Raw genomic sequence first — 26,949 nt, 5'->3', positions numbered from 1 at the left:
AAGTGCTCTGAACAATCTGCCAACAACATGATCAAAGTCACCAAAAGATTACACATACAGCTCCCTTTCCTTTTGTTTTAAATTCAGTTGTCTTTGGGGTGGTTGGGTGGCTGGTTAAGAGGCTAATCAAATGCAATGTGAATCAAGAGCCCCGTCACCTCAGCTTGATACATTGTGTCTTGCTTGTGCTTCTGCGGTCATGTGTAGGACAACTCCTTCGGAGCTAGTGGATATATGCAATGGTCCACCTGGGATTGGGACATGGATGACCATCAAAGGCCTTTGAGCTTCAAAGAGAGCCTACAGGATCACACACGTTCACTTAGACATTTAGAGGAGTGGAGACGACTCTATTTCATGGCTAGGAATCCCATTGTAGGCTATATGCTTCACTCAAATACGTTGCAGACTGGCAAAGACTACACAAAATGATCACTCGGGAATTTTCGGTGGCTGCAGCCCATCTTCCTATCGGAGTGGTCGGATGGGAAGGCAAGCATTGGTATGTGGACGTGGTGTGCAGTTCTTTTTGAAAACTCTCCACATTTGATAGCTTCCCAATCGAAAAATTGTGATGGAATCGGGATACATGGATTCACAAAAGCCCGTTCCTTTCTTCAAATACATGGAAGGAATGGATATCACATCCAACTCAGAGCTTCCACCTGGGTTCCTATCAAGAGGCCCCATTGGAAGAATCATCACATTACAAGGTCCATGCAGGGATTTATTCGCCTCTGGCAAGAGGCGAAAGGTTACAATTTGTTGATAGCACATGGTGGACTGCAAATTAATCAAGAGAGTTTAGTCACATATTCACCCTCCAATTGTGCAAGATGCACTACACCATCCGCATTGCATTTAAGGACCCACAGAGTATGGGAGCAGATAGCCTTATGTTTATCATTAGAAGAGGTCTTGCTAAATCACTCAGGGTTCAATCATGTGACTCTTTGATTTACTCAAGAACCCAGATGTTGTATAAGGGGTCCCTTGCAGCTCAATGGGATAGTACCTCTGGCACAAGTTCCCCAATCTCCCCATTAAGACCACATCACTCAGCTATGAATTCAGCATGGAGACTTTTGGAAGCCTCCAAGTGTACCAATCTTGGGGAGCTAGATGCACAGAAGCCATTGCAGGTACTCAACATTTTCATATGTGATACCGCTCACACCCTATTTCTGCTATCTGGATCAGGATTAATGACGACTATCTCATGGGCATTTGAGGTAAGAGTCCATTCATGCAATATATACTTCACAGTCAAAAAACAAGTCATTGAGAAACACAAAGTGCATTAACTACAATGACGTGAGAGTAACCCAGAACTAGAGCACATGGTTAGCATCCAACAACCCTTACCTCATCATAAGTGCTTTGAAATGTGTCCCCTATGAATGGATATTGACCCGAAACCATACAGTAAAGAGTAACTCCCAAGGCCCAAACATCTGCCGCTCTCCCACCATAAGTTGACCCTGATATGAGAAAGCAATATACACGACTTATTTAAAATGCAGAAAAAGTGTTCTACCGATTGTAGATCCTAGCACATCATACACAGCCTTGCACCTCCTATCTTTCCAAGTTGAGATGCATGTCAATTTTCTGTGAGCTTCACAAGACAAAGTGAGATCACAGCTTCTAGCCCAAGATATTGATACTGTCATAATCCCTAGTCTCGATTTTGATACCTGCAAAGAAAAACCCTTATGACAAAATGTCCCTTGCTTCAGGAGTATGTAATGCTCTTCATACCCCTAAAGACGGGTGAATATCTAAAGCTCTCCTAGGTATTGTGGTTCAGGTGAGGAACCAAAATCCCTGAATGTGGGTGAATACCCAAAGGTATCTCCTAAGTAGTGTGGTTCATTCACAGTGGATAGAGAAAGAGGTGTAGTTGCTTACCAACTAAAGCTACGAGAAGTATATCTAATGTTTCATGGAAGTCGCTTAAGAAAAAGGCTGAGCAATCTAGTAGATGATACCCCCCTTGATGACAATACTAGTTGTGAACCCAAAAAGACTCTAGAAGAAAGGAGAAGACGTCCTTGATATACTAATAAGTACCTAGAATATCTGATCATATGATAGGATAGGTCATACAATAGTTCAGTGCAGGAGAGGGTAAACTGTTTAAAGAAGATTTCCTAAAACCTCTTCCCCATGGTTTCAAAAAGGGGGAGTCTAACCATACCCCCTTTACATATGAGGACAAGACATACTCGACATCCTAAGTACCTAGAATACTTGGTGAAATGGAAAGATAGGTTAAAGAAAAGTTCAACCTGGGGGAAGGTAAGAAACTTAAAGAAGAGATTTCTCAATATTGTTTCCCACTCGCTTAAAAAAGGGAGGTTAAAACTCCCCCCACGCGCCCCCCCCCCCCCCCCCCCCCCCCCCCCACCAAAAAAAAAAAAGAAAAAACAAAACAAAATAAAATAAAATCCACCAAAAAGAAGAATAAAGCAACTAGGTTACATTATTAATAAAAAGAAGAATAAAGCAACTAGGTTACATTATTAATAAAAAGAAGAATAAAGCGACTAGGTTACATAAATCTTGCATTTTCCTTTGCAAACAAGTAACTCCTCCATCTTCAAGCTTAGCATGCCCCATTCTTAACCAAAAATCCATATTATTTACCTAGAATACATTCTGGTGCTGTATAAACAGGGGTGCCAGGAGATCTACGAAGCTCATCATTGTTATCCTGTGTGTGCACACCAAGGGTAAGTGAAAACAAACATCTCTTGGAAAAAGAGAACCTATCAGCTGTGATTAGTGTTTTCCCAAGAATATAGAAGCATAAAAACATAAACACAATCATGACTCACAAAGCTACATAAATAATTAACGGGTTGATTTCCAATCATTTACTAGTGAAGCTTTTCCATCAATTAACCACCCTTACAGATGCAATTATCGGGTTAATTACCATTCATTTAGCAGCATAATTGCTAAGATTTCCCAGCAATTAACCACACTTAAACACGATTGCCACATGTGCCATTAATTTAGTGGCATTTTGACATAATCTAGCAGTTTTGGGGCAAGTTGGACAGCCCAACAGGTGTCTACTCATGGATCTTATTTAACACCTCTTTGGTCTCATAGACCCTTTGGGTCTTTCATAGACGTTAATAACATCTCTCTCTCTCTCTCTCTCTCTCTCTCTCTCTCTCTTTTGGCTACCCTAGAAAGGCTTGTAGAATATGTTCTGAATGGGGAGTGAGGGCTTCTTTAAAGCACAGTCGTTTGTCGATACAACTCCAATTGGCGGCCAGTCTTTTGCAAGCCCAAAAATAATGTCATTAAAGTCACCTAATCATAGTGGTTTGAGTACTTTAGGTACAGTGCAGTATGGTACGAGTACGTAAAGTACGCATCAAGATAAGTACTTTAAGAACGTTCACGTTTTTTACTCTGTGTGTGCGCGCGCGCGCGCGCGCGTGCGCGTGTGTAAAATAAGAAATATCTAGCATCCATACAAAAATTGCATGAAAGACAATGGTAATACTGAAATGAAAACTAATCCATTAACTACTGAGGAGCAATGACCACTAACTAAAATAATTAAAAAACAGGCCAAAAAAGTGTTGTACATTGAACCTCATATTTGATACAAAGACCTCATCCGTACAAAGGTACATACGTATGGAGTGGTACAGAAAGTACTGAAGGTACACATCAGATGAGTACAGGTGCGGAATGCAACTATGCACCTAATGCATTCGTATTCGGCTTAAAAGGTGCCCAACCCTTGGGCGTGTGGGTTGGGCATGTGTGAACTAGGTGTCAAGACAACATGAAAAATGTAAAACAACGAGCTGCCAAAAGGGAAGACATGGCCAACATACTACGTAGACAATGTGTGTAGTGTCCGGACCCATAATGTGTCCTCCTCGTGGACCAAGGTGGTTAGAATGTTAGATAAGATACGTTTGATACGTGTTTAATACAAATAATAGTTTACACATACTATGTGCAAGCGATATGGGAATGCATGGACGAGGAAAAGGGGCTGCCTAATAAGGTCTAGGTCCTAGGATAAACAGGAACTTCAAAATTTATATACAAACTTGTGTAATTTGTACACCGTACAGGATGCTTGTACGAAACGCGTGCCGTACACATAGTACTACAAGGATCACAAGGTTGAGTACAAGTACAGAATGCAACTATGTTATGGAGCGAGCACATGGCCTCAATATTCACTACCTCTGGTGGAGCCTCTTTGTGTCATTGAAGCAAGTCCTTGATTTAGAGCTATCGCGGGGCAGGTAGAGGGTCTAAGTCTTCAAGACCAAGGACATGAGGACCTGTGCTCTCTAACCAAGTACACCATGAGTGCATGGTGCCAATGTGCCACAGGCATGGGGGTGATCACTCGATGCGGTCATGTGGCCTTGTCATGGGCCCTCTGTCCCTACAGGTCTCACCCAGGCTGGGTATCGACCAAAGCACATGGAAGAGAGCCAAAGAAGTTCATGATACATGTATCTGCTATAGTACCCCATCTCTTGGATTGCCACCTCAGAGTTGAGAGTTCTATCTCTGAGATACCTATAGTCCTAGATATCTCTGGTCTCTGCAATGCATCACCCACAACAAAAAGGCAATGGTAGTGTTTCTGTATAATTGTATGTAATGCTCCTTTAACTCTCTCTCTCCAACACTACATAGCCTACATATTTGTCTATTCCGTGGGATGCCATCTGCTATCCCAAAGGCGATGTGACAGCACCCTCAGCTAAGTGGCAATCCTCACAGCATGGGACATGTGTACGGAGAAAACCATGCCTTTCAATGAATCTGATACCATTTGGCCACCCGAATGGTCCACCCTTGCTTTCTCACTATGTGTATGCATTGGACTGGCGGCCATGGCTGTTGGTTTATGCTTATGCATGGGATCGACACCTGTCATGTAATACTATGGACATGATCTTCTGCTGGGACTTGGTGTGTTCATGCCCGGAATTTCATGTTTGGGATTAGATGTTCCCAGGCTTAGTTAGTACGAAAGGTACGATACGGTATGGTACGATAAAATACGGTACTAATTGGTACCTTAAAAATTTTTTGAGGTGCGGTACGATATTCGTACGTTTTTAAAAAAAAATACTTCCTAAACTTAAAAATTGTAGACAAGAAGTTACAAAATAGCAAAATCGTACCTGATCGTACGGATACGTACGGTACCGTAGGGTACGAATCGTGCGTACGATCTAATCCGTACGACGTACGGAACTAACCCTGGATGTTCCGTAGGGACTTGTGCCTGTATGTGTGTACATGCCCAGAATATCTGGTGGACTTGGCTTTCTATTGGGGCTTGTGCCTATGTGTACATGCCTCTTGGAGGATCGGCTTTCCTTTGGGACTTGTGCCTGTGTGTACATGCCCGGAAACGCCTGGAGGATTGGCTTTCTGCTGGGACTTGTGACTATGTGCACATGCTCGAAACACCTGGAGGATTGGATTTCCACTGGGTATAGTCTCATGAACATGGATTGTCCATACCAATGTTGCATTGCAGAGCATCTTTATGTGCTTGCCTACATACCCGTGATGCAATACTCCCAAGATAAATACACATTATTGAAGGAAGGGGCTGGCCGTTCCTGAAGGCATATGCAAATATGTCGTGTCATGTGTGAACAAGAGCTAACTCCAAGGGCACTTTTATCCCACTGGGTTTTTCCCCCTGGACACCTAGTGTGAAACGACACTTTAACTAGGGCTTTTGTTATAGCCTGTGCTTTGTATTTAATATCATATATGTGAACATACCTGCAAGTTCTTCTCTCCAGCTCGTTTTTTCTTCCTCTGTATGTATATGAGCTTTCTTTGCCCTGCAAACCCTAACATTAGTTTTTCAGTCTGTTTTAGGGTTTTTTTTCTGAATATTACAAAACCCTTCATACAAGGGACACCACAAGACATCCCGGAACTACCAATCTGATCAGAATCTGAAAACCCTGATTTCAGGCCTGTATGACAACCACTAATTAGGGTTTCGCCTGAAGATCTGTGTTCCCAGCCCTATACAGTTGTCCTGGACCTTGTCGTACAACTTTTGCTTATGTCCGTACAGCCATACAACAGATTGGGTGTACCTGCAGCTTGCTGATGTGGCATTCACTGCAACAGTACAGTGCTAAATACTCATTTACATATGTACAAACTCCTGTACAAGCAGTACTGTGGTTACAGATTGATACAAGTAATTTTCATACTTAACAGTTTGAAAATTTTGGGGCTTTTCTATTTGGGAGCCACATTAGTGCTCCATTGCAAGCATTTAATACAGGGTTGTAAGCTTGGTGTCATTTGGGCACAAAATCAAGGAGGTTACAGCCTATACTTGCATTTTTGTGGGCAAATCTTGGCGCAGGAACTTCCAAGTTGCCTGGCATAGCACAACAGTGCTTTTGCTTTTTGCCTACAAGTGTTTGTGGTCTGCTTGCAGCTTGTGCATACAGTCATTATGGCACAGAATGCAACAGATGTATTTGGTGTACTCTCACGGGAGGATAAGTTGGATGACACCAACTACTTGTAGAGTTTTATGGTCAACAACTTGCTAGTGGGCAAAAGCCTTTGGGGGTTTGTCAGTCGTGTGACGAGCCTAGACCTGCAAACATTGCACTCGAATTCTCAACACGCACCAGCACATGCACTTGCCACTCAGGAACAACGCAAATGGGATGCACGTGATGCTCACGCTATGGCCTTGATCTCTTTGCGTCAAAGGGATTGGTGAGAATCGAGATCATTCTCGCAACCGTAGATGGATCTGATATATGCATTACAAATGTACTCTATATACCCAACATTAAGAAGAATTTGTTGTCAGTTTCCTCTTTTGCTACAAGAAGTTATGTGGTCAATTTTGAGGATGACAGATGCATAGTGAGGGATAGAGAGAAGGACTATGTGATATGTCACTTTTGGGACTTTGTACCAAGGCTTGTATCATCTGGATTCATTTGAAAAGAGAGCACAAGGTGCATGTTTGGTCACTTCTACTTCTTCCATGCAAGATGTAGGGTTATGGCATGCCAGGTTTGGGCATGCGAATTATGGCAATTTGATGTTGCTACAAAGGCATCAAATGGTGTAGGCTTTGCCACATGTAGAGCTACCACCCAAACATGTTTGTGAGGGGTGCATTTTAGGTAAAATGCACAGGAATGCTTTTCCAAAAGATGGTTCAGCGAGGGCCAACTCGTACACAGTGATGTGAGTGGTCCCATGTGGACACCATCACTTGGAAAGCATCTTTACTTTGTGACATTCATTGAGGAGTACTCCAGGTTCGCTTAAGTGTACCCTCTTAAAGCAAAATATGAGGTGTTTAGGTGTTTTCAGCACTATGTTGCAAGGGCTAAAAATGAGACAGGTTGCAAAGTGCAAACTCACTGTACAGATCAAGGGATGGAATACATGTACGATTTTTACTTGGCTGAAAAAAGGCATTAAGCATCAGTGTACTATGCCATACACACGACAACAGAATGGTGTTGTGGAAAGAAAGAACAGGTCTTTAATGAAAATGGCTAGATGTTTGGTCAAAGACAAGAAAGAACAGGTCTTTAATGAAAATGGCTAGATGTTTGGTCAAAGACAAGAATTTGCCTCATAAGTTCTTGCACTCACTGATGTAGTGCCCTAGCTTCCTTCTTCTTGGGCTGATCTGTATCACTTTTACGCTTGTTTGATGGCTGTCTAGAATCAGCTTTAGACTGATAATAGCCATCCTTGCCCTTATCATTTGTCACATGCAATCTGCACTGTAGTGCATGGTGACAAGATAGCTCATCAGCAGTGCATCATTGTACAACAGTAGGACCCTTTAGGATATGATATTGTCGTATGCCGTGGCCCCATTGTAATCCTCAGTCCAACATATGTTAGGTACGAGCTACATAGGTCATTCCTCAACCTTAAGAGTGTCAGTCAGTTAGTCAAGTCCCTTAACCCACTTAGAGAGAATCATTCATGCATGTAGGGTCAGTAGAAGCCTTAGGGTTTGCATTAGATCACGGTCTGCATTTGCATAGCATGCATCCCATATGCATGTAGACCATTGCAGAGGCCTTCGAATATTATTCAGCATTATTCCAAATTTTTACCATATTTATTAGCATTATTTTAGCATTTTATACACATTATTTCAGTATTTATCACATGATAACAAGTCATGTAGCATTAGTGATGCAGTCGGCCAGCTCTGTAGCCAGCCGAACAGCTTCATGTGCATATAAGTAGCATCGTTTGCTTCATTCCATAGCATATCATCACTCAAGCAAAAGCAATTCAGCCGTCAGCCTTGGGAGCATCATCGCTTGGAGCATATAGGCATTCATCAAAAACAAAACACATCATAAGCATTCAGTCAAGGAGAAAGCACTTCAGTCCCTTGCGTTTTCAGCCTTCAGCAGTTTTCAGCATACATCCACTTCATCATTTGCTTCAGCCATCAAGGTGACGGTAAACACAGCATGTTCATTCATTCATATTGCATAATCACTACCTAGACCAGAACAGCCCATCTCTCAACCAGAGTCTGCAGCCTTCCTACAGCCCCTTGGAAGAGTGCATTGGCCTTGAGATTGGACATCATTGGTGCTTCTACAACCATGTACAGTTCAGTCGACTCTTGGTCTTCCAAAGGTCTTGTGTTTGGCTTATCTATAGACCCAAGTCAGTCATACAGTCATTCTCTTCAAAGTAATAAAAGCAAATACTCCTAGCAATAGGAGGCGCCCCTTCAGTGGTTGGGTAATTTGGGACCCAATAAGGTGTCGAGATCTCTCTCTCTCTCTCATCTCTTAAAAGTGTGAAGTGATAAAAGTGGATTGCTAAAGACTCACGAAACTCGGGATAAAGAAGGCGGTGTGAGACTTTGTGTGATAGGATTCTACATCTACGCATAATTCCGCTACATGTTACATTGGTATCAGATTCAGCTTGTCCACACACACCGCATCCCAGTATCAAAGCATCCTTGGATGGTCATACTTCGCTCCGGCACAACCACCGACTTCAATAACATGTCTACAGAGGAGAGTACACATCAGCAAGAAGATGTCTCCCTCGAAGGATACCATGCTCTTCCTCCAACAGCAGATACCATAGCTCTACTCCGAGCACAAAACCAACTTCTCATGGAGCGTCTCCAACTCTTGGAGGCAACCGCAACAAAACCCACTCCACTAGCTACCCCTGACTTCATCTCCCTATTCTTTCAGATGGAACAACAAAGACAAGAGAATGAGACCAAATAGCGGGAAGAAAAAGCTGCAGCAGAACCAAGAAAACAGCAATAAAAAATAGACAGACGAGACTATGAGGAAGCCCAACGCAAGCTTCTAGAAGACCGGCGTCAAGCTGAACTCGCAGCTCGGGAGCACCGACGAGAGCGAATGTTACTCGAACGCCAGTGAGAAAAGGAGGCCATGCATCTGAAATTTCAGCACACCCTCTCTTCAGTTTCCCCACCCATAGGTGCCACCAGCCAGACTCCCGCGACATCAATGACCATCATCTGAACTCAACTAGATTTTAGTAAGTATGATGGTAAGCGTGATCATTTAGCTGTTAATCAATTTATTCATCAGTTTAATGCATATTTTCCTTTGGCAAAGCTAATAGATCCTCAAGATAAAGTTCACGTAGCAGCTCCCCAAGTGTCACAGCCTTTCACTGGGATACCTTCACTCATGACCTAAAGACCAGATTTCTCCCTCCCCAATATTTGACCAACCTGGCAGATGAGTTCTATGGAATCAAATAGAATGGGTAACCCGTGCTTCAGTTTTCCAGTAAGGTTATCACTTTAGTTAGGGTTATCTAAGCAGGCCAAGATGGACCAATTCATTCGTGGATACCCAGCACTTTGACCGGGCTTTGACTCTTGCTCTAAATGAAAAAATGAAGATAAACGGAGGCAAGCCCAAGCAACCGCAGTCTAGTACACCAAACCCCAACAACAGCAAACTGCTTCGCAACCGGGGAAAGGTAATTCATCTTCTAAAGACACCAAGAAGGACGGCAGAAGGATAACCAATCCAAACCTAAGAAAACCCCTAAGAAAAAGGAGGCTAAAGCAGGCGTCATTGAAGGCTATCTTCCTCCAAAGGTGCAAAGGAAGTACCAATTAGAAAACAGATGTTTTTTCTGTCATACCATTGGGCATCGTAAGAAGGATTGTCAAAAATGGCAAACGGAGCAAGCCTCCAAGCCACCTTCTTCCACAGTTGCCACAGCATTCCCTGCTTCTCCATCCCCGACTACTACCACCAACGCAGTTCAGCTTTTACCTTCTATACATCCTATGCCATCCGTGGTATTTGATACTAGGCAAAAGGGTGAGAGTGATGCTACACAAAAAAGCCTCATCCGAGCTTATGGCTCTGCCAAGGACCGCCAGTTTGTAATCCTATTTGACATGGGCAGTTCTGAGGACGCCATCTCTCCCCAATCGGCTACCAAAATGAGTTGTACATTAGTGTCCTATCATTTGGATGTGGACAGGTTTACACTTGGTCTCCGCACCCACATTTCTCAAAAGGCACAACAATTTTCCTTTCAAGTTTAAAAGGCCTCATTCCAACGAGATTTCATTGTCTCGCCTCTTTTGGAGTGTGACATGATTTTAGGAATCCAGTAACCTATTCCCGATTGGGAGCAAGACACTTTTACTATCTGTAAAGGTTTTCTTGAGCCCATCATGATTCATGAGGATAGGAGCATTCTCGGCATTCCTTTGATTTCTTATCTCCACGCCCGACAAGCTATCCGCAAGGGAGCAGAAGGAGCATTAATTTATATTCGTGCTCAGATAGCCTCTACCTCATCGATAGAGACTATCTCATCTTCATCTCCAATCCCATAGTTAGCAGACCTCCTGTCTCGACACCAGGACATTATGCTTAGGGACGGTCTCCCACCCAGTCTCTCCCCTCTCATCCTAAGAACCATCATATCGATTTGCTCCCTGGCACAAAACCTCCTAGCAGGTTTCCCTATCATCTTTCCAAGACTTTAGAGGACAAGCTAGAAAAGCAGTTATATGAGCTCCCCCAAGCCATCTTCCTCACCATTTGCTGAACCCATCCTATTTGTCCAAAAGAAGGACAAGTTTGCACACCTTTGTGTCAACTACAGGACATTAAACAAACTCACCATTAAGAATAAGTTTCCTATTCCAAGGATTGCATACATTTTGGAGCGTTTAGACGGTGTAAAATTTTTCACTAAGATCGACCTCAATAGTGGTTACCATCATGTCCACATTTTTGAAGCTTACATTCCAAAAACAACTTTTCGGATAGAGCGTGGTCACTACAAGTTCGTAGTCATGCCCTTTGAACTTACCAACGCACCCGCAACCTTCAATAAAATGATGTCCAAGATTTTCACAGTCCTCATGGGTAAGTGCGTTTTCATATTCCTTGATGACATACTTATATTCTCAGCCACTACGGTGCAGCATGAGACGGATGTGGAGAAAGTCTTGCAACTTTTGCGAGATAATGGGCTCTACATAAACACCAAAAAGTCCATCTTCGGCGTTACAAAGGTTCAATACTTGGGCTACATCATCGGTTTCTCTGGGATTCAATTGAACCCCTCCAAGGTTCAAGAGATCTTGGACTGGGACATTCATAAAACCACCCAAGAGATTCGTTCATTCGTAAGTCTTTGCCAAGCCTATAGTACGCCAGTTTGGCCCTCAAATCTGAGCCTGGACATTATTCAGTTCACAAACATGCAAATAAGTCTAGACAAGATGTCCACTTCAAGGAAGGGGATAGGGTCTATTTGCATATCACGAAACAGAGATTGAAACACGTGGACAAACGTTGTCCCAAGCTTTCTTTCTGTTGTTTTGGACATTTTCCTATAGTTAAAAATCTAAGTGATGGCCAATGAGGTGATAGCTCAAGTGGTGAAGGTGTTTGCCTAGAACCAAGAGGTCGTGGGTTCAAAACCGTACCCTTGGTTATTGACGGACTACTTGGAAGCCATGAACTTGCTGCCAACCTAAGCAAGAGGGAATGTCACATGCGCTCTGTACTGTAGTGCATGGTGACAAGATAGCTCATCATCAGTGCATCATTGTACAGTAGAAGGACCCTTTAGGATATGATATTGTCGTATGCCGTGGCCCCATTGTAATCCTCAGTGTCCAAGATATGTCAAGCATAAGCTAGGCGGCAGATCATTCCTCAACCTTAGAGTGTCAGTCAGTCAGTCAAGTCCCTTAACCCACTTGGAAAGAATCATTCATGCATGTAGAGTCAATAGAAGCCTTACGGTTTGCATCATATCACGGTTTGCATTTGCATAGCATTCTTCAACTCATATGCATATAGACCATTGCAGAAGCCTTCGAATATTATTCAGCATTATTCCACATTTATTAGCATTATTTAGCATTTTATACACATTATTTCAGCATTTATCACATGATAACAAGTCGTGTAGCATTAGTGATGCAATCAGCCAGCCGACCAGCTTCATGTGCATATAAATAGCATCGTTTGCTTCATTCCATAACATATCATCACTCAAGCAAAGCAATTTAGCCCTCAGCCTTGGGAGCATCATCGCTTGGAGCATATAGGCATTCATCATCAACAAAACACATCATCAGCATTCAGCCAAGGAGAAAGCGCTTCAGTCCCTTGCGTTTTCCACCTTCAGCAGTTTTCAGCAAACATCCACTTCATCGTTTGCTTCAGCCATCAAGGTGAAGGTAAACGCAGCATGTTCATTCATTCATATTGCATAATCACCGCCGAGAACAGTCCCAAAACAGCCACCTCTCAGCCACAGTTTGCAGCCTTCCTACAGCCCCTTGGAAGATTGCCTTGGCCCTGAGATTAGATATCATTGGTGCTTCTACAGCCGTGTACAGTTCAGCCGACTCTTGGTCTTCCGAAGGTCTTGTGTTTGGCTTATCTACAGTCCCAAGTCAGTCATTCAGTCATTCTCTTCAAAGTAATAAAAGCAAATACTCCTAGCAATAGGAGGGGGGCCTTCAGTGGGTAATTTGGGACCCAATAAGGTGTAGAGATCTCTATCTCTCTCTCTCATCTCTTAAAAGTGTGAAGTGATAGAAGTGGATTGCTAAAGACTCGCGAAAATAAGGATAAAGAAGGCAGTGTGAGACTTTGTGTGACAGGATTCTACATCTCCGCATAATTCCGTTGCATGTTACATCATTGGCAACAAAAGCTTGATCACTGCCACGTATCATGGAAGACTTATTCCTCCGCGTTTGTTGCTCCTGTAAAAGCAAACCAACCAACTCCTCAAACATAAGGGGTTGAGGGTTACCCCTCATGGACAAAGTGAGTAGTGTGGAAGTTGAGGTAGGATTCTAGAAGTGAGTGTAGTGTCCCTGGAGACTTGTCTTTCTTTTAGCAATAACTTCATCAATGTTAAGCAGCTGCTCCTGAAGATCCTGGATCTTCGTAAGATGATCAACCCTGCTATCCCCTTCATTCATTTGCAAGTTTTCAATCTCTTTCTTCAAATAGGCAACTCTGACCTCATTTTTGGCTTGGTATATGGTCTCCAATACATCCCAGGCACGCTATGAGGTTTTACATAAACGGATGTGAGGAATAATGGATCTCTTTACTGACAAGGCCATAGCCTGAGCATCACGTGGATCCCATCTGCGTTGTTCCTAAGTGGCAACTGCAGGTGTTGGTGCCTATTGAGCATTCCTGCCAAGAGTTGCAGGTGCAATGTCTACAGGTCTACGCTTGTCACCACTGACAAAACCCCAAAGGCTTTAGCCCACCAGCAAGCTCTTGACCATAAACTCCACAAGGAGTAGTTGGTGCCATCCAACTTATCCTCCTGTGAGAGTACACCAAATACATCTGTTGTATTTTGTGCCATTGATACAAATGCACAAACTGCAAAGAAGCTAAAAATTATGTGTATGCAACCAAAAATGCACTGCTGTGCACTATCAAGCCCAAAATGCACAAACTGCCAGTAAGTTGCAGTCACCTATCCTGTTGTACCTGCTGCAATGAACTGAACAAAAGAATGTAAATAGCCTCAAATTTCACTTACACATGCCATTAGTCGGCTTCGAGTAGTGTATTGTGTAATTGACCAATGTCGGAAGACGATGGAAGCCCCAAATTTTTGTTGTAAAAATCCAAGGTATGTGTACTGTAAGGCACCTTTAGCAAGTACAGCCAAGTACAGATGTTGATTCAGCTGTACAACATGTACAGTGCCACATCATCATTCGTACAGTAGAGAGAGAGAGAGAGAGAGAGCAGATTAGGGTTTCTGGTGATGGACAGAGGCAGGCTGAGCTGCTATGTACCCTGAATGGACTGATTTGACCTAAGTCTGTACAGAAACCCTAAAACTAGCTGAAACCCTAAAATGGGCTCTGATACCAATTGTTGGCGCAAGGAGGAATAGGGCTAGGGTTAGGACAGCAATGGGAGCTCACACACACATACAAGGAGTAAGTTAACTAGCCGGAGAGTGGGAGAAGTACTTGCACGTATATTTATAATAATTGAAAAGAAGTACAAGTAGAACTTATAATGCAAGCCCTAGTTTAAGTGTCCTTTCACACAAATCGGCTAATGAAATCCAAGTAGACACCATAGTTCCTCGTCTGATCCCATACAAAGGGATGTAACCCTTCCATGAGTCCATGAAATATTCACTGGACAGAGTCACCAACTCTTCCATGCTTCCATGATTTCAGATAGTGAAATCAGAGGAGGAACTTTCACTATCCACTAAGAAAGAACGGGAGGCCCAGGCACAATTGTGGGATCGTGTCAATGCCCGTGTTCGTTCTTTCATTACAATCGAGTATCACCCATGAAGAGAACTTCCTTGGAAGTGCAAATACGAGTGATGAATCCTGCAAAGTCTTCGACGATGCAAGAACACATCAACAAACTCCAAGCTCTTCAACAGGAGGTTCTTCAGGTTGGGAAGGAGATATCATCAGAGGACATGGCCATCACCTTACTGTCTCATCTATCCCCTCAGTACTTAGCTTTCTATTCTTCCTTGATCACCACTGGGAGGCTCAACACTATTACTTGGGAGGAGCTTGTGCCGATGGTTTTGGACCTGGAAGAGCAGTTTCTAAACCCTCCACAAGGCGGAGGTTCTGAGGCTTTGATTGGCCAACGGTCGAAAGGCTGCAACAACAAAAACAACAAGGGCAACAGGAAGTCTTCACAGACAAAGTCTTCTGAGAAGAAGCCCAGCTCAGAGCGTGATGCTTTGAAGGACAAGCGGACCTATAACCATTGTGGCCAAAAGGGTCATTATTGGAGGAAATGTCCTCAGCGGAGCACCAAGAAAGGTGTTGATTCCTCAACTGAAGCCGTGAAGACTCCAGCTTTTGTGCACTTGGAGATTATGGACACCGGAGCTTCATCTTCTTCGAGCAGGGAGGCAGTTGGTCTCACTGTTGGGGATACTTGGGAGTGGATTCTAGACAACGGTGCTTCTAGGCACATGACTCCTTCCCGAGAGTTGTTATGGGATCTTCTAAGGCAAACAAATCACATCTTTATTGGTGACAAGTTCACTATCCCGATTCACAATGAGGGCAGGTTGGAGATTGTTCTCGATGGCAGAGGGAGGAAGCATTCCTCCCAGGTTCTTTACGTCCCATCCCTTGGCTTTCATCTTTTGACAGTGCATGAGGTTTGCAAGACTAGTATGCGGGTGGAGTTTGATGAGCATTTTAATGCTATCCAGGACAAAGCAACAAGCCAGGTTGTTTAGGAAGGCGGAGGCCACTTGAATGTGGATGCGTTGTGGCGGGCTTTCTGGGACCAGATGGTGGATGGCTTGCCAGATGTTGGTAGCAAGCAGGGACACTGCAGTTCTTGCATTCGTAGGAAGCAGCATAGGGAGTCTTTTCCAAAGCAGGCTACAAAGCAGGCTTCGAAACCACTAGAGTTGGTACACTAACTTGTGTGGACCTATGCCATCCTTAGGAGGAGCTTTGTACTTCATGCTGATTGTGGATGATTGTAGCAGTTTCACATGAGTGTATTTTCTATCACATAAGGACCAAGCCTTTGCTCGGTTCAAGGACTGGTATGCTTTGGTGGAAAAGGAGTCTGGCTTGCAAGCATAGTCACAGGGGACGGAGGGGACGGACCCTTGGAACGGGGGGACACAGTCCCGAGATCAGTGTGGGACGGGGACGCACGGACGTCCCTGACACTTTACTTTTCAGCATTCGTGAAGAAGAGAAGACAGCTTGGGGAATGTGGCAAGCAAAGTGCCTCAAGCAAAGTGTATTGGTTGAAGAAACTCATAGGTCTTCAAATGAAGGAAGGGGCGTCTATGACAGCCCATCTAAATGAGTTTAATGGTATTGTCAGCCAGGTAATCAATCAAAAGTTGGCAATGGACGATGAGTTCAAAGCCACTTTTCTCTTATGCACTTTGCCAGAGAGTTGGGACACATTCAGGACAGCCACTAGCAATTCGAATGCTATGCTGTCATATGCAGATGTTGAGGGTGCTCTTCTTCAAGAAGAGATGAACAGGAAGAACAATTCTGTTGGAAAGTCCAATGCAATGAATGCACGTGGGAGATCCCAGCAAAGGGATAAAAGCCAAGAACGGGGAAGGAGCAAGTCCCGCTCCAAAAAGGACTTGGAATGCCATTATTGTGGCAAGAAGGGACACATCAAAAAGCAATGCTACAAATGGAAAAATGATCAAAAGGAAAAGGGAAAAGGCAAAGACAAAGACAAAGATGAAGCCAAAGGGCAAAAGTGGAGTCAAGATTGAAGAAGTCAATGTGTCACATGCAGGTGACAGTGAGGATGAGGTCCTATTCACGTCTTCACTTGATGCCCATTCACTTCTTACAGGAGATGGTCATGGTATGCACTCATGGATCATTGATTCAGGTGCCTCCTTTCATGTCACAGGTTGCAGAGACTTGTTTGTCAGGTATACTGCTGGCAATGAAGGAGTAGTTTATTTGGGTGATAACCATGCATGCAAGATTCTTGGCAGAGGTGATGTGAGGCTTGTGTTTTCAGATGGCTCACAGCTTATGCTCCATGATGTCAGGCATGTGCCTGAAATCAAGAAGAACTTGCTTTCTACTGGACAGCTTGATGATGCTGATTATGTTACCACATTTGGTCGTGGAAAGTGGAAGATTAGTAAGGGCTCACTGGTTGTTGCCAGAGGCTCTAAGGTGGACACTCTTTACTTCATGCATGCTGGTGTTTGTCACCATGCTAATGTAAATGCAACCGAGCTGCCGGAAATCTCTATGTGGCATAGCCGGTTGGGACACATGAGTGTCAAAGGAATGGAGCAATTGTCTCGTTTTGGTTACTTGCCTTCTCTAAAGTTTTCAAGTTTTCAGTTTTGTGAGCATTGTATATATGGCAGGCAACTCCACTGCCCCCACAAGAAAGCTCTTGGACAGAAAGATGCTCAGTTAGAGCTTGTGCATACAGATGTATGTGAGATGCCTCAGCTTTCTTTGGGAGGGGCAAAATATTTTGTCCTTTATTGATGATGCCACATGCAAGGTGTGGGTTTATCCTCTTCGTTTGAAGAGTGATACATTCTCAGTGTTTCAGAAGTTTGTTGCTCATGTTGAGAATCAAACTGGCAAAACACTGAAGGCTTTGCGTTCCGACAATGGTGGAGAGTATATGTCCAAACAGTTTCAGGACTTTTGTGATGCTAAAGGCATCAAGAGGGAGCTCTCTACTCCTTATGATCCTCCACAAAACGGGACAGCGGAGAGGATGAACAGGACCATTCAGGAGAAGGTCCGTTCTATGTTGTCACATGCTACCTCATGGTTTTTGGGCTGAAGCTGTTATGACAGCCGTTCATCTTATAAACAGGTCACCTAACACGAAGCTTGGTGGGAAAGTGCCAGAGGAAGTATGGACAGGGAAGCCTCCGTCATACAAGCCCTTGAGAGTGTTTGGTTGCGTTGCGTACGTGCACATACGCAAGGAAATGCGCACCAAACTTGATCCTAAGTCTCACAAATGCATATTCCTAGGATATGGTGACAGAGGTGAAATGGGGTATAGACTTTGGGATCCAGTGAATAGAAAGATTATACGCAGCAATGATGTCATTTTTTATGAAACATGCATGTATAAGGAGCCTGCAAGGCAACAAGAGCCTGGCAGAGTCATCTTTGATGATGATGGACATCATGGACAACAACCAAGGGCTGTAAATCAGCCATTACAGCAGCAAAACCAGCCCTTAAATGGTGCTGAAAATGGTCCAAATGGACAGCCAGAGATGGCAGAAGATATCCCTATGGATATACCACAGTTAGAGGAGATACCGGGCATGATTTTTCAGCCTTATGGCATGGAACAGGAGCCACCAATAGGTGATATGCAGGCTGGACAGCAACCTGCAAATGATGGTCATTGGATACGGAGGTCCACTAGACCCTCCAGAGCCCCTGACAAGTTTGTTCCAGGGGTTCACTACTTGATGCTCACTGACTGTGGGGAGCCCTCATGTTATAAGGAGGCTTCACAGAGAGCAGACAAGGCTCTTTGGGAGCGTGCTATGAAGTCAGAGATGGATTCTCTGCACAAAAATGGTACATGGAAGTTGGTGCATTTGCCTGCAGGCAAGAAGGTTTTGCCATGCAAGTGGGTTTACAGGCTCAAAGTTGCACCTGATGCAAAGCCAAGATACAAAGCCAAGTTAGTGGCTAAGGGCTTCAAGCAGGAATATGGTGTGGACTTTGATGAGATCTTCTCTCCAGTGGTCAAAATGACCACACTTAGAGCTGTATTAGCTTTGGTTGCTCATGATGATCTGGATTTGATTCAGATGGATGTGAAGACTGCTTTTCTTCACGGTGATCTCTATGAGGAGATATATATGCAACAGCCAGAGGGTTATGCAGTAAATGGAAAGGAGAAGCTTGTATGCAAGCTGAAAAAGAGTCTTTATGGGCTCAAACAGGCACCAAGGGAATGGTATCATAAATTTGATACATTCATGAAATCCCAGGATTTCAGGAGAAGTGACATAGATCATTGCTTATACACCAAGAAAGCTTTGGATGGCAGTCTATTGATCCTCATCTTGTATGTTGATGATATGTTGATTGCCCGGAAATCTCGTAAAGAGATGGATGCCTTAAAGAAGAGACTGCATCAGACCTTTGATATGAAGGATTTGGGTGATGCAAATCACATTTTGGGTATGCGGATACTTCGGGACAGAAATCAGCATGTGTTGTATTTGTCTCAGATGGAATACATTGGCAAAGTTTTGCAGAGGTTCAATATGGACGGGAGGAAGAAGACTAGTACTCCTTTGCCTCCATATGTGAAACTCGGTGCTATGGACAGCCCACAGTCAGATAGTGGCAGGGCTGATATGGCCAAGATTCCGTATGCTTCAGCTTGTGGCAGTCTCATGTATGCCATGGTTGCTACTAGGCCGGACATTGCATTTGCAGTGGGAGTGGTTTCTAGATACATGGCCAACCCTGGCAAGAAGCATTGGGAAGCAGTGAAAGGTGTCATGAGATACCTGAAGGGCACACAGGATATGTGCATTTGTTTTGGCAAACAGGATGCATTAGTGCATGGTTACACGGATTCGGATTACGCCGGTCATCCAGATAACCGGAAGTCTACTAACGGTTATGTGTTTACATTCACAGGAGGTGCTGTGTCATGGATATCCAGGATGCAGAAGTGCACTACCTTATCTACTACAGAGGCCGAGTATATTGCAGCCACAGAGGCTTGCAAGGAGGCATTATGGCTATCTCGGTTAGTGGTTGATTTGGGTTATACAGGGGATATTCCATTGTTGCATTGTGATAGTCAGAGTGCCATCCAGTTGGCAAAGAACCCTGTATTTCATGCAAAGACGAAGCATGTGGATGTGAAGTATCACTTCATCAGAGAGGTGATAGAGAACAAGCAAATTCAGCTTGTTAAGATTCATACGGATGACAACCCGGCTGATCTGTTGACAAAGAGTTTGCCTCCGGAGCGGTTTGCTCATTGCAGACACTTGATGGACATTGGATGAGGCCAGTTTCAGCCTTGATATGGCCTTGTATATTATCATGTACATGCTGATTTTTCTTTTCCTTCATTTAAGGGCACTTTGCCTTTAAGTGGGAGGTTGTTGGGGTAAAGGCATTATGCCCACCCTTATAGTGTGTACAAGCCCATAAGTTATAGTACATAGTACACTTAGTACTTTTAATGTACTAAGTGCACTATGTGTACTAGTGCAAAATATACATGTGTGATAGGGGAGTCACACACTCATTCTTATGAGTTGACTTATCCCCACAACTCTCTCTCTCTCTCTCTCTCTCCTTCTTCTCTCTGTGTTTGTCTCCCACATGAAAACCTAATTCTCCCATTCACCGTGTATGACCTGGACTGTGTTCTATCCATGGGATTGTCACGCCATGGAAGAGCCAGTATTTGTGCCGTGTCTTGCCTATGGGACTGTCACTCCATAGGGAGGCTCGTGCCTGGAACTGTGTTTTACCTATGGGACTGTCACTCCATAGGAAGACCAGGATTTATGTTTTATGTCGTGCCATTTTTGTGCCCGACAGATATTTTGTACTTGTTCCATGAACGGGAGATATGTCCATGATACTATTTGCACATGCACTCATGTTCTGCATGTTTGAAACTGTTTTCACATGACTTGTATTCTTGTGTTTGCCTGCTTGACGTGTCACTTACTGAGCGGGGACGCCTGCCAGTGAGTCGTGAAGTTTGCTCTATCTTCTGACGAGTTTTATTGCGTGTGAACAGGTGGTAAGTGTATTGCACTTGTTGGTTTAATAGTTTTATTTCTAACCTTTCATTTTATAAGGTTGTAAGTTCACATTCATTTAAAAGTGGGCACCCACTTGTGGGCCAAAGTGGGGAGGGAAACGCCACACTTAGCCCCTTAAGTGTGTGGGGGTGGGTGCATGGTCACCTACCCACACCACCCATGAAGCTGGCCGCCCCCATGCAAACGTGGGGAGCCGGCCAGCTGTGATCGTTTAACTCCCCTCCAACATCTACAAAAAAAGCGACCAACCTTCTGCTCTCCACACACATGATTGTGCCCCTCCATCTCCTCAGGCTGCTCCTCTGCCCATACAGTCGACTGTGCACTTCCTGCCTCTTCAGGCTACGCTTCCTCCACCTCTACAGCTGACGGCTGCACACAGCAAGCGGCTGTGATTTCCTCAGCAGGCTGCTCCTCTTCAAAGGCGGCTGCTCCCTCTAATTCCCAGGCGGTTGAGACACCCCAGAAACAGCTGCAGCCAGGCGGCTACTTCTATACCCTAGGCGGCTATGCTCCTACAGCAAGGCAAATTCAGCATCACAGCAGGCAGTTGCTCCTTCTGCCCTACAGGCGGCTGCGCCACCTCACCGGCAGCTGCAGCCAGGCAATACCTCTCCAAAGGCCGCTGTCCCCTCTGCACAGAAGGCTGTGCTCCTACAGCCAGGCTGCTCCTCCTCCTGTACAGGCTTCTGTACTCTACAGCTAGCGGCTGCGCATGCTCCTCCTCCCGTACAGGCTTCTGTACTTTTCAGCTGGCGGCTCGCATGCTCCTCCTCCCATTCAGGCGACTGTACCTCCTTTACAGGCGGTTGTGCTCTACAGCCAGGCGGTTGTCTCCTCTCCTTTGCAGGCGGTTGCACTCCCTTTTCCATAGACGGCTACAGGCGGCTCTGCACCTTCTTCAGGTGGCTACACCTTCTCCACAGGCAGCTACTCCTCATCCTCCTCAACAGGCTGCTGTGTCTTGGTGTCCACCACTAGTAGCTGCACACAGACACCTCGGGTATTGGTCTTCCATTTGCGAGCTACAAGTGAATTCAGATTTAAGTAAAGAACTTTGTTGTAAATCTGATAAAGGATTCTCTCTACGGCTAACACCCGTTCGGTGCCAGGTAGTCCAAGCTTTTGGAGAACCACGGTCCAAAGGTGCCGAGATCGGGAGAGCCAAGTGTTAGTACGGGAGCGCCTGTTTGTGCATGGTCCTGGAACACCAATGGGACGCTCTCCGCGGAGTCCAGTGAAGGCACAGGACCGTAGAGACTGGACCACTCAGGTGGTCACTCTCCTTCGAACATCTACTTCGAGCCTTTTGTTTGGTACTGTATTCATTTGTACATGAACATCATCTGGTTCATTGAACCCATGGAGCATTGTATTTGTTAAATACTCCCAATAATATATCATATATTGAGGGGGGGGTCGGCCCGTTCCGGCCCCAGTGCTGGTGTCCATCTATTTCATTTCAATTTTCAATTGTTATTAAGTTGTCCATTTCAAATTGTGATATTAAGTTATGCTATTACGCGTGTGGGTGTCCAACGAAGTCTATTCCCACTTCACGAGATCGGTTTCATTGGTATCAGAGCACGGTTATTTCCCTCTTCTTAGTGGGGAAACGAACCTGTGTATTGGACACCCCGCTTCAGCACACTTAACACAATGGACAACCAAGGCAACCCTTTTGAAGTGCCTAATTCGAGGGGCCCATCAAGTGCCTCGCGTGGTTCTGATGCTCTACAAGGAAGGCACAAGCCCCTTGAACGGGTAAATGATAATGATTCAAAAGGACAACTGTCTCGAGCAAAGACAGTCATGCAAGATGAAGAGCCTGATGCAATGAGGGCTGAAATGGAGCATATGAGAAAGCTTTTGCAGGCACAAGAGCAAGAGCTGAAATTTTTGCATGAAGATCCCCATGTGCAAAGTGCCATTGAAGCAAGGAAAGCCGATGCAATGGTAGATGTAACTTTTGAGTCCAAGGCACGGGAAGTGGGCAAGAAGCCAAGGCAGTTGGCACTTTCCTACCTCCTGTGCAAAGGTGACATCAAAGAGGGGAAAGACGGAGAGCTGAAATTTAGAAATCCACCTCGCTTGAAGCATGGAGATCCCGCATCTCAAAGGTTGAGGTCATTTATGCAAAAGGAAGAGGTGACAGTCACCTCTCGTCATGCATCTTCTCCACGAGGCACAAAGCCTGACAGATATATGTATGCTAGTGCTCATGGAGGGCATGATGGTCACATGCATTCAAGACATGTATCCCATGGTAGGGGTGACAGGTCTGCCACTAGAAGAGCTTTGCCTTCTGAGTTGTCTCATGGAGAGACATTGCCTTATGCAGGAAAGTCACATGCATCCGATTCTCAAGTTCGTGGAGCACATGCCACCGTGCTTCATGAAACTTCCATGATAGCCCATGAAGCCCATGCAAATAGGGCTGCCCCGTTGGATAAGGGGAAAAGAAAAAAAGAGGACCATGAGCCTCATGCCAGAAAGCTCAAGGAATTTAAAGCAGGTGACAAGTTTGTTAAGTTTGATGTTTTTCATGGAGAACATGATGCTTCCAAAGTGTTAGCATTTGTGGCACAGTTTGACATTGCTTTTAGCGATGAGGACTTCACTGAGAAGTCTAAAGTACGCCATGCTAGCATGTTTTTGAAGGGGACCGCTGCTCATTGGTGGATCGCTGAAAAGATCACCAAGGACCCCATTTGCACTTGGAAGGAGTTTAAGGACAGATTCTATGCTCAGTTTTTGCCACCGAATGCGGAGCAAACTCTCACCCAAAAGTGGGATAGACTTGAGCAAAGAGACAAAGAGCACATGTTTCGACAATGCCCTAACCGCAAACCAAAGCATGAGGACAAGCAGACCAAGGCTAACGTACATGCAGTTCCCGATGTGCAGGGAAGCACAAATCATGATGCAAAAGAGCGGATGGTATGCAAGGCTTGGGGTCAAATCAAGGATCAGCCCGCCTTATTCATGTTTGATGACTGTGCAACCGATAACTTCATCTCTATACAAACAGCAGCTGCCTTGGGTATTGAGATTGAGAACATGGGACCTAAGATTGAAGCCGAAGCTGCCTTTGTTGGTAAAGAGGTGCAGGTTACCCCACTGATAGGGAAGTTGCGCATACATATCCAAGGCTACCTTGATAATGAACATTTCTTAGTTGCACCACTAAATGGATGTGATGTATTGTTGGGCAAGCCATGGCATCATAGGCTTGAGCCCCGCAAAGAGTACAAGACCAACATGATTTCTTTTATGCATAAAGGTCGCATGCATTTCATTGATGCTGGCAAAGAAGGGGATTCCATCCCACTTGTATCTCACATCCAAATTAATAAAGCAATGAAAAAGAGTCTTTCTACGTACTTGGTTTTTGTTCGTGATAGCATTGTACCAAGTCATCAAAATGTGGATGCTATGACTTATGATAGACTGAATTTTCTTCATGCATTCAACGACTATTTTGTTGATGCACTGCCAGGTGAATTACCTCCCCAAAGGCCCGAAGATCATCGCATAGATCTTGTGCCAGGTAGTTCTCCACCTAACAAACCCGCATACCGTGTGGGTGCCGCACAACAAGAAGAGATCATGAAGCAAGTAAATGAGCTTTTAAACAAAGGTTTGGTTCAGCCTAGTTCCTCACCTTATTGCTCTCCTGTGCTTCTTGTTCAAAAGAAAGACGGCTCATTCCGCATGTGTGTGGACTATCGAGCTTTGAATAAGCTTACCATCAAGAACAGATTCCCAATTCCGCGTATTGATGACATTTTGGATAAGCTTGATGGTTTGGCTTGTTTCAGCCGACTTGATTTAAAGAGTGGCTATCACCAAATATGAGTGGTGCCACAAGATGTCCATAAAACTGCATTCAGGACAGCCTTTGGATTATATGAATTTTTAGTAATGCCTTTTGGTCTCACCAATGCTCCTACCACATTTAATCGTATGATGGATAGGATATACCGACCCCATCGCAAATTCACAGGAGTATTCTTTGATGATATCTTGGTTTTCTCCAAGAATAAGCAGGAACACTGAACTCATTTGGTCACAGTGTTCGAAGAGTTGCGGAAGCATAAACTTTTCATTAATGCCAAGAAAAGTGAGTTCTTCCTTTCAGAGATACATTATTTGGGTCACATTGTATCCAAGGATGGAGTAACAATGGATCCTGCAAAGATAGAGACCATTCGGAATCGGCCAGAATCGCAAAACGTACATCAAGTACGTAGTTTTCTGGGATTATGTTCATATTATAGGCGTTTCATAAGGCATTTTGCCATGATAGCCACCCCTCTACATGATCTCACAAGAAGAAAACTACTTTCAAATGGACTTCAAAAGATGCTTTCTTGCAGCTCAAGCATGCTATCATATGTGGACCCGTATTGATTGTTCCTGACTTGCAAAGATCATTCGTAGTAGAATGTGATGCTTGTGGCGATTGTATAGGGACTGTGCTAAATCAAGAAGGGCATGCAGTTGCATACGAGAGCCATCATTTGCATGATGCTGAGCTTCATATGGATATCTATGAGAAAGAGCTCTTGGCTGTAATTCATGCCTTAAAGATATGGAAACATTATCTTCTTGGGGCTGAATTTGTAGTCAAGACATATCATCAAAGCTTGAGATACTTTCTTTCTCAAACAAAGCTTTCAGAGAAGCAGATGAGAATGGCAAACTTTCTTTCCATGTTTCATTTTCAGATTGTGTATACTCCAGGAAAGAAAAATGTGGTGGCAGATGCATTATCCAAGAGGCCTTATGTGGCTAAAGTCTCAGTGGCCTCTCATGGGGACTTATCTGCTATGAGTGATTTGTATCAGTTGGATGCTGATTTTTGCCATATATGGACTGATTTGATGGCTGGTCATTCACATGCCTCTTATGTTATCAACGAGGGTTATCTTATGAAGGATAATTGCCTATGTGTGGTGAAGGATTTGCGTCCAAAGGTTATGGAGGAATGTCACGCTCCACCTTATGCTGGCCATAGAGGTATCTGTTAGAAGTCATCTCCTGTCCAGTTGTATACACCAGGGCCTCTGTTGTGGGTGTGCCCGCCCGTATATCATTTTTCCACACTCCCCGTATTTTTTCCCTATTTTTCCCATTTTTTTCTAGTGGCTGGAGGGCTGCCAGTTGATGCCAGGAGCACTCTGAAGCTGGCCGACTGCATCTGTAGCAGTCGTGGGCTGTCTGAGTGCTGGCCGACTTGTTCTGTGCAGGCATGGGGCATCAGATGCTGGCCGACTGCTATTTTTCAGCAGTCGTGGGTTTTGTCCAGTCGTGGGCCTCTTTTAGAGCTGGCCGACTGCCCTCATGGGCTTGTATATATTGCCCCCCATCCTCCTCCACTTTCTCATTCAGTTTCTTCGGGATCTTGTGTATAGAGAAGAGTTTACACACATCTCTCAGTGTTTCTTGTGCTGATTATTTTCTGCAGTCTACTTGCTCTTGTCTACCCAAGTTTGGATATCATTTCCGCTGCATATTCTGACATGGTATCATAGCCCTAGGCTCTAGCAGATCTTGCGCGTTTTTCTGAGCAAGAGGGGGAGCAACAGGTTGCTGATCGGTGGACTGTTTCGGGCTGAACGGGAAGTGAAGGTGCAAGAGGAAGGCGGGCAAAGAGGCTGGACAGCCACTTGCATATATTCTGATTTTCAGATTTTTCCCACCCACCCACCCTTTCAGGTTACTCTCCGAGATGGCAGATTTAATCGAGATGGCTGAGAAGCACGTGAAGATTCCGACTCTCCCCACGTTCCCAGTGGATCGGCAGTTGGATGGGTCCAATTACGGCATCTGGAAGGTCATGATGGAGTCAGTTTTGGAGTCATATGATCTTGCTGATTTTATTATAAAAGGGGTGCCAAGGCCGGAAGCTGAGGAAGGGGAGTTGTTATCGACGAGGAAGGACCGAGAGGCACAGGCACAAATGTGGGATCGTGTCAACGCCAGGGTCCGGTCGTTTATATTCCTCAATTGCACACCACAGGTGATCAACCATGTGAAGCACATGACGCTGGCGAGAGGCATATG

The 26,949-nt window shown here is 44.5% G+C and overlaps 1 protein-coding gene across 2 annotated transcripts in view; it reads right to left on the bottom strand.

Moving 5' to 3' along the window:
• The window catches only part of LOC147618631 (serine/threonine-protein kinase GRIK1-like), a 60,803-nt gene that overhangs the window by 769 nt on the left and 33,085 nt on the right, over positions 1-26,949 (bottom strand). Inside the window, exons 8-10 of one of the 2 annotated variants that reach the window (XM_086773665.1) lie at positions 2,650-2,716; positions 1,366-1,481; positions 1-16 (exon numbers count right to left, since the gene is read on the bottom strand). The exon at positions 1-16 is cut by the window's left edge and continues 63 nt beyond it. In XM_086773665.1, coding sequence (XP_086629791.1) covers positions 1-16; positions 1,366-1,481; positions 2,650-2,716 — 199 coding nt within the window. The remainder of the gene's footprint in view (positions 17-1,365; positions 1,482-2,649; positions 2,717-26,949) is intronic. The other variant, XM_086773666.1, reaches the window with a different exon arrangement.

The sequence above is a fragment of the Cibotium barometz genome, chromosome 34 (genome assembly GCF_041138505.1).
Source record: "Cibotium barometz isolate CiBa-2024 chromosome 34, ASM4113850v1, whole genome shotgun sequence".
Taxonomy (NCBI): domain Eukaryota; kingdom Viridiplantae; phylum Streptophyta; class Polypodiopsida; order Cyatheales; family Cibotiaceae; genus Cibotium; species Cibotium barometz.
This window is presented reverse-complemented; position numbering and strand designations above follow the sequence as displayed.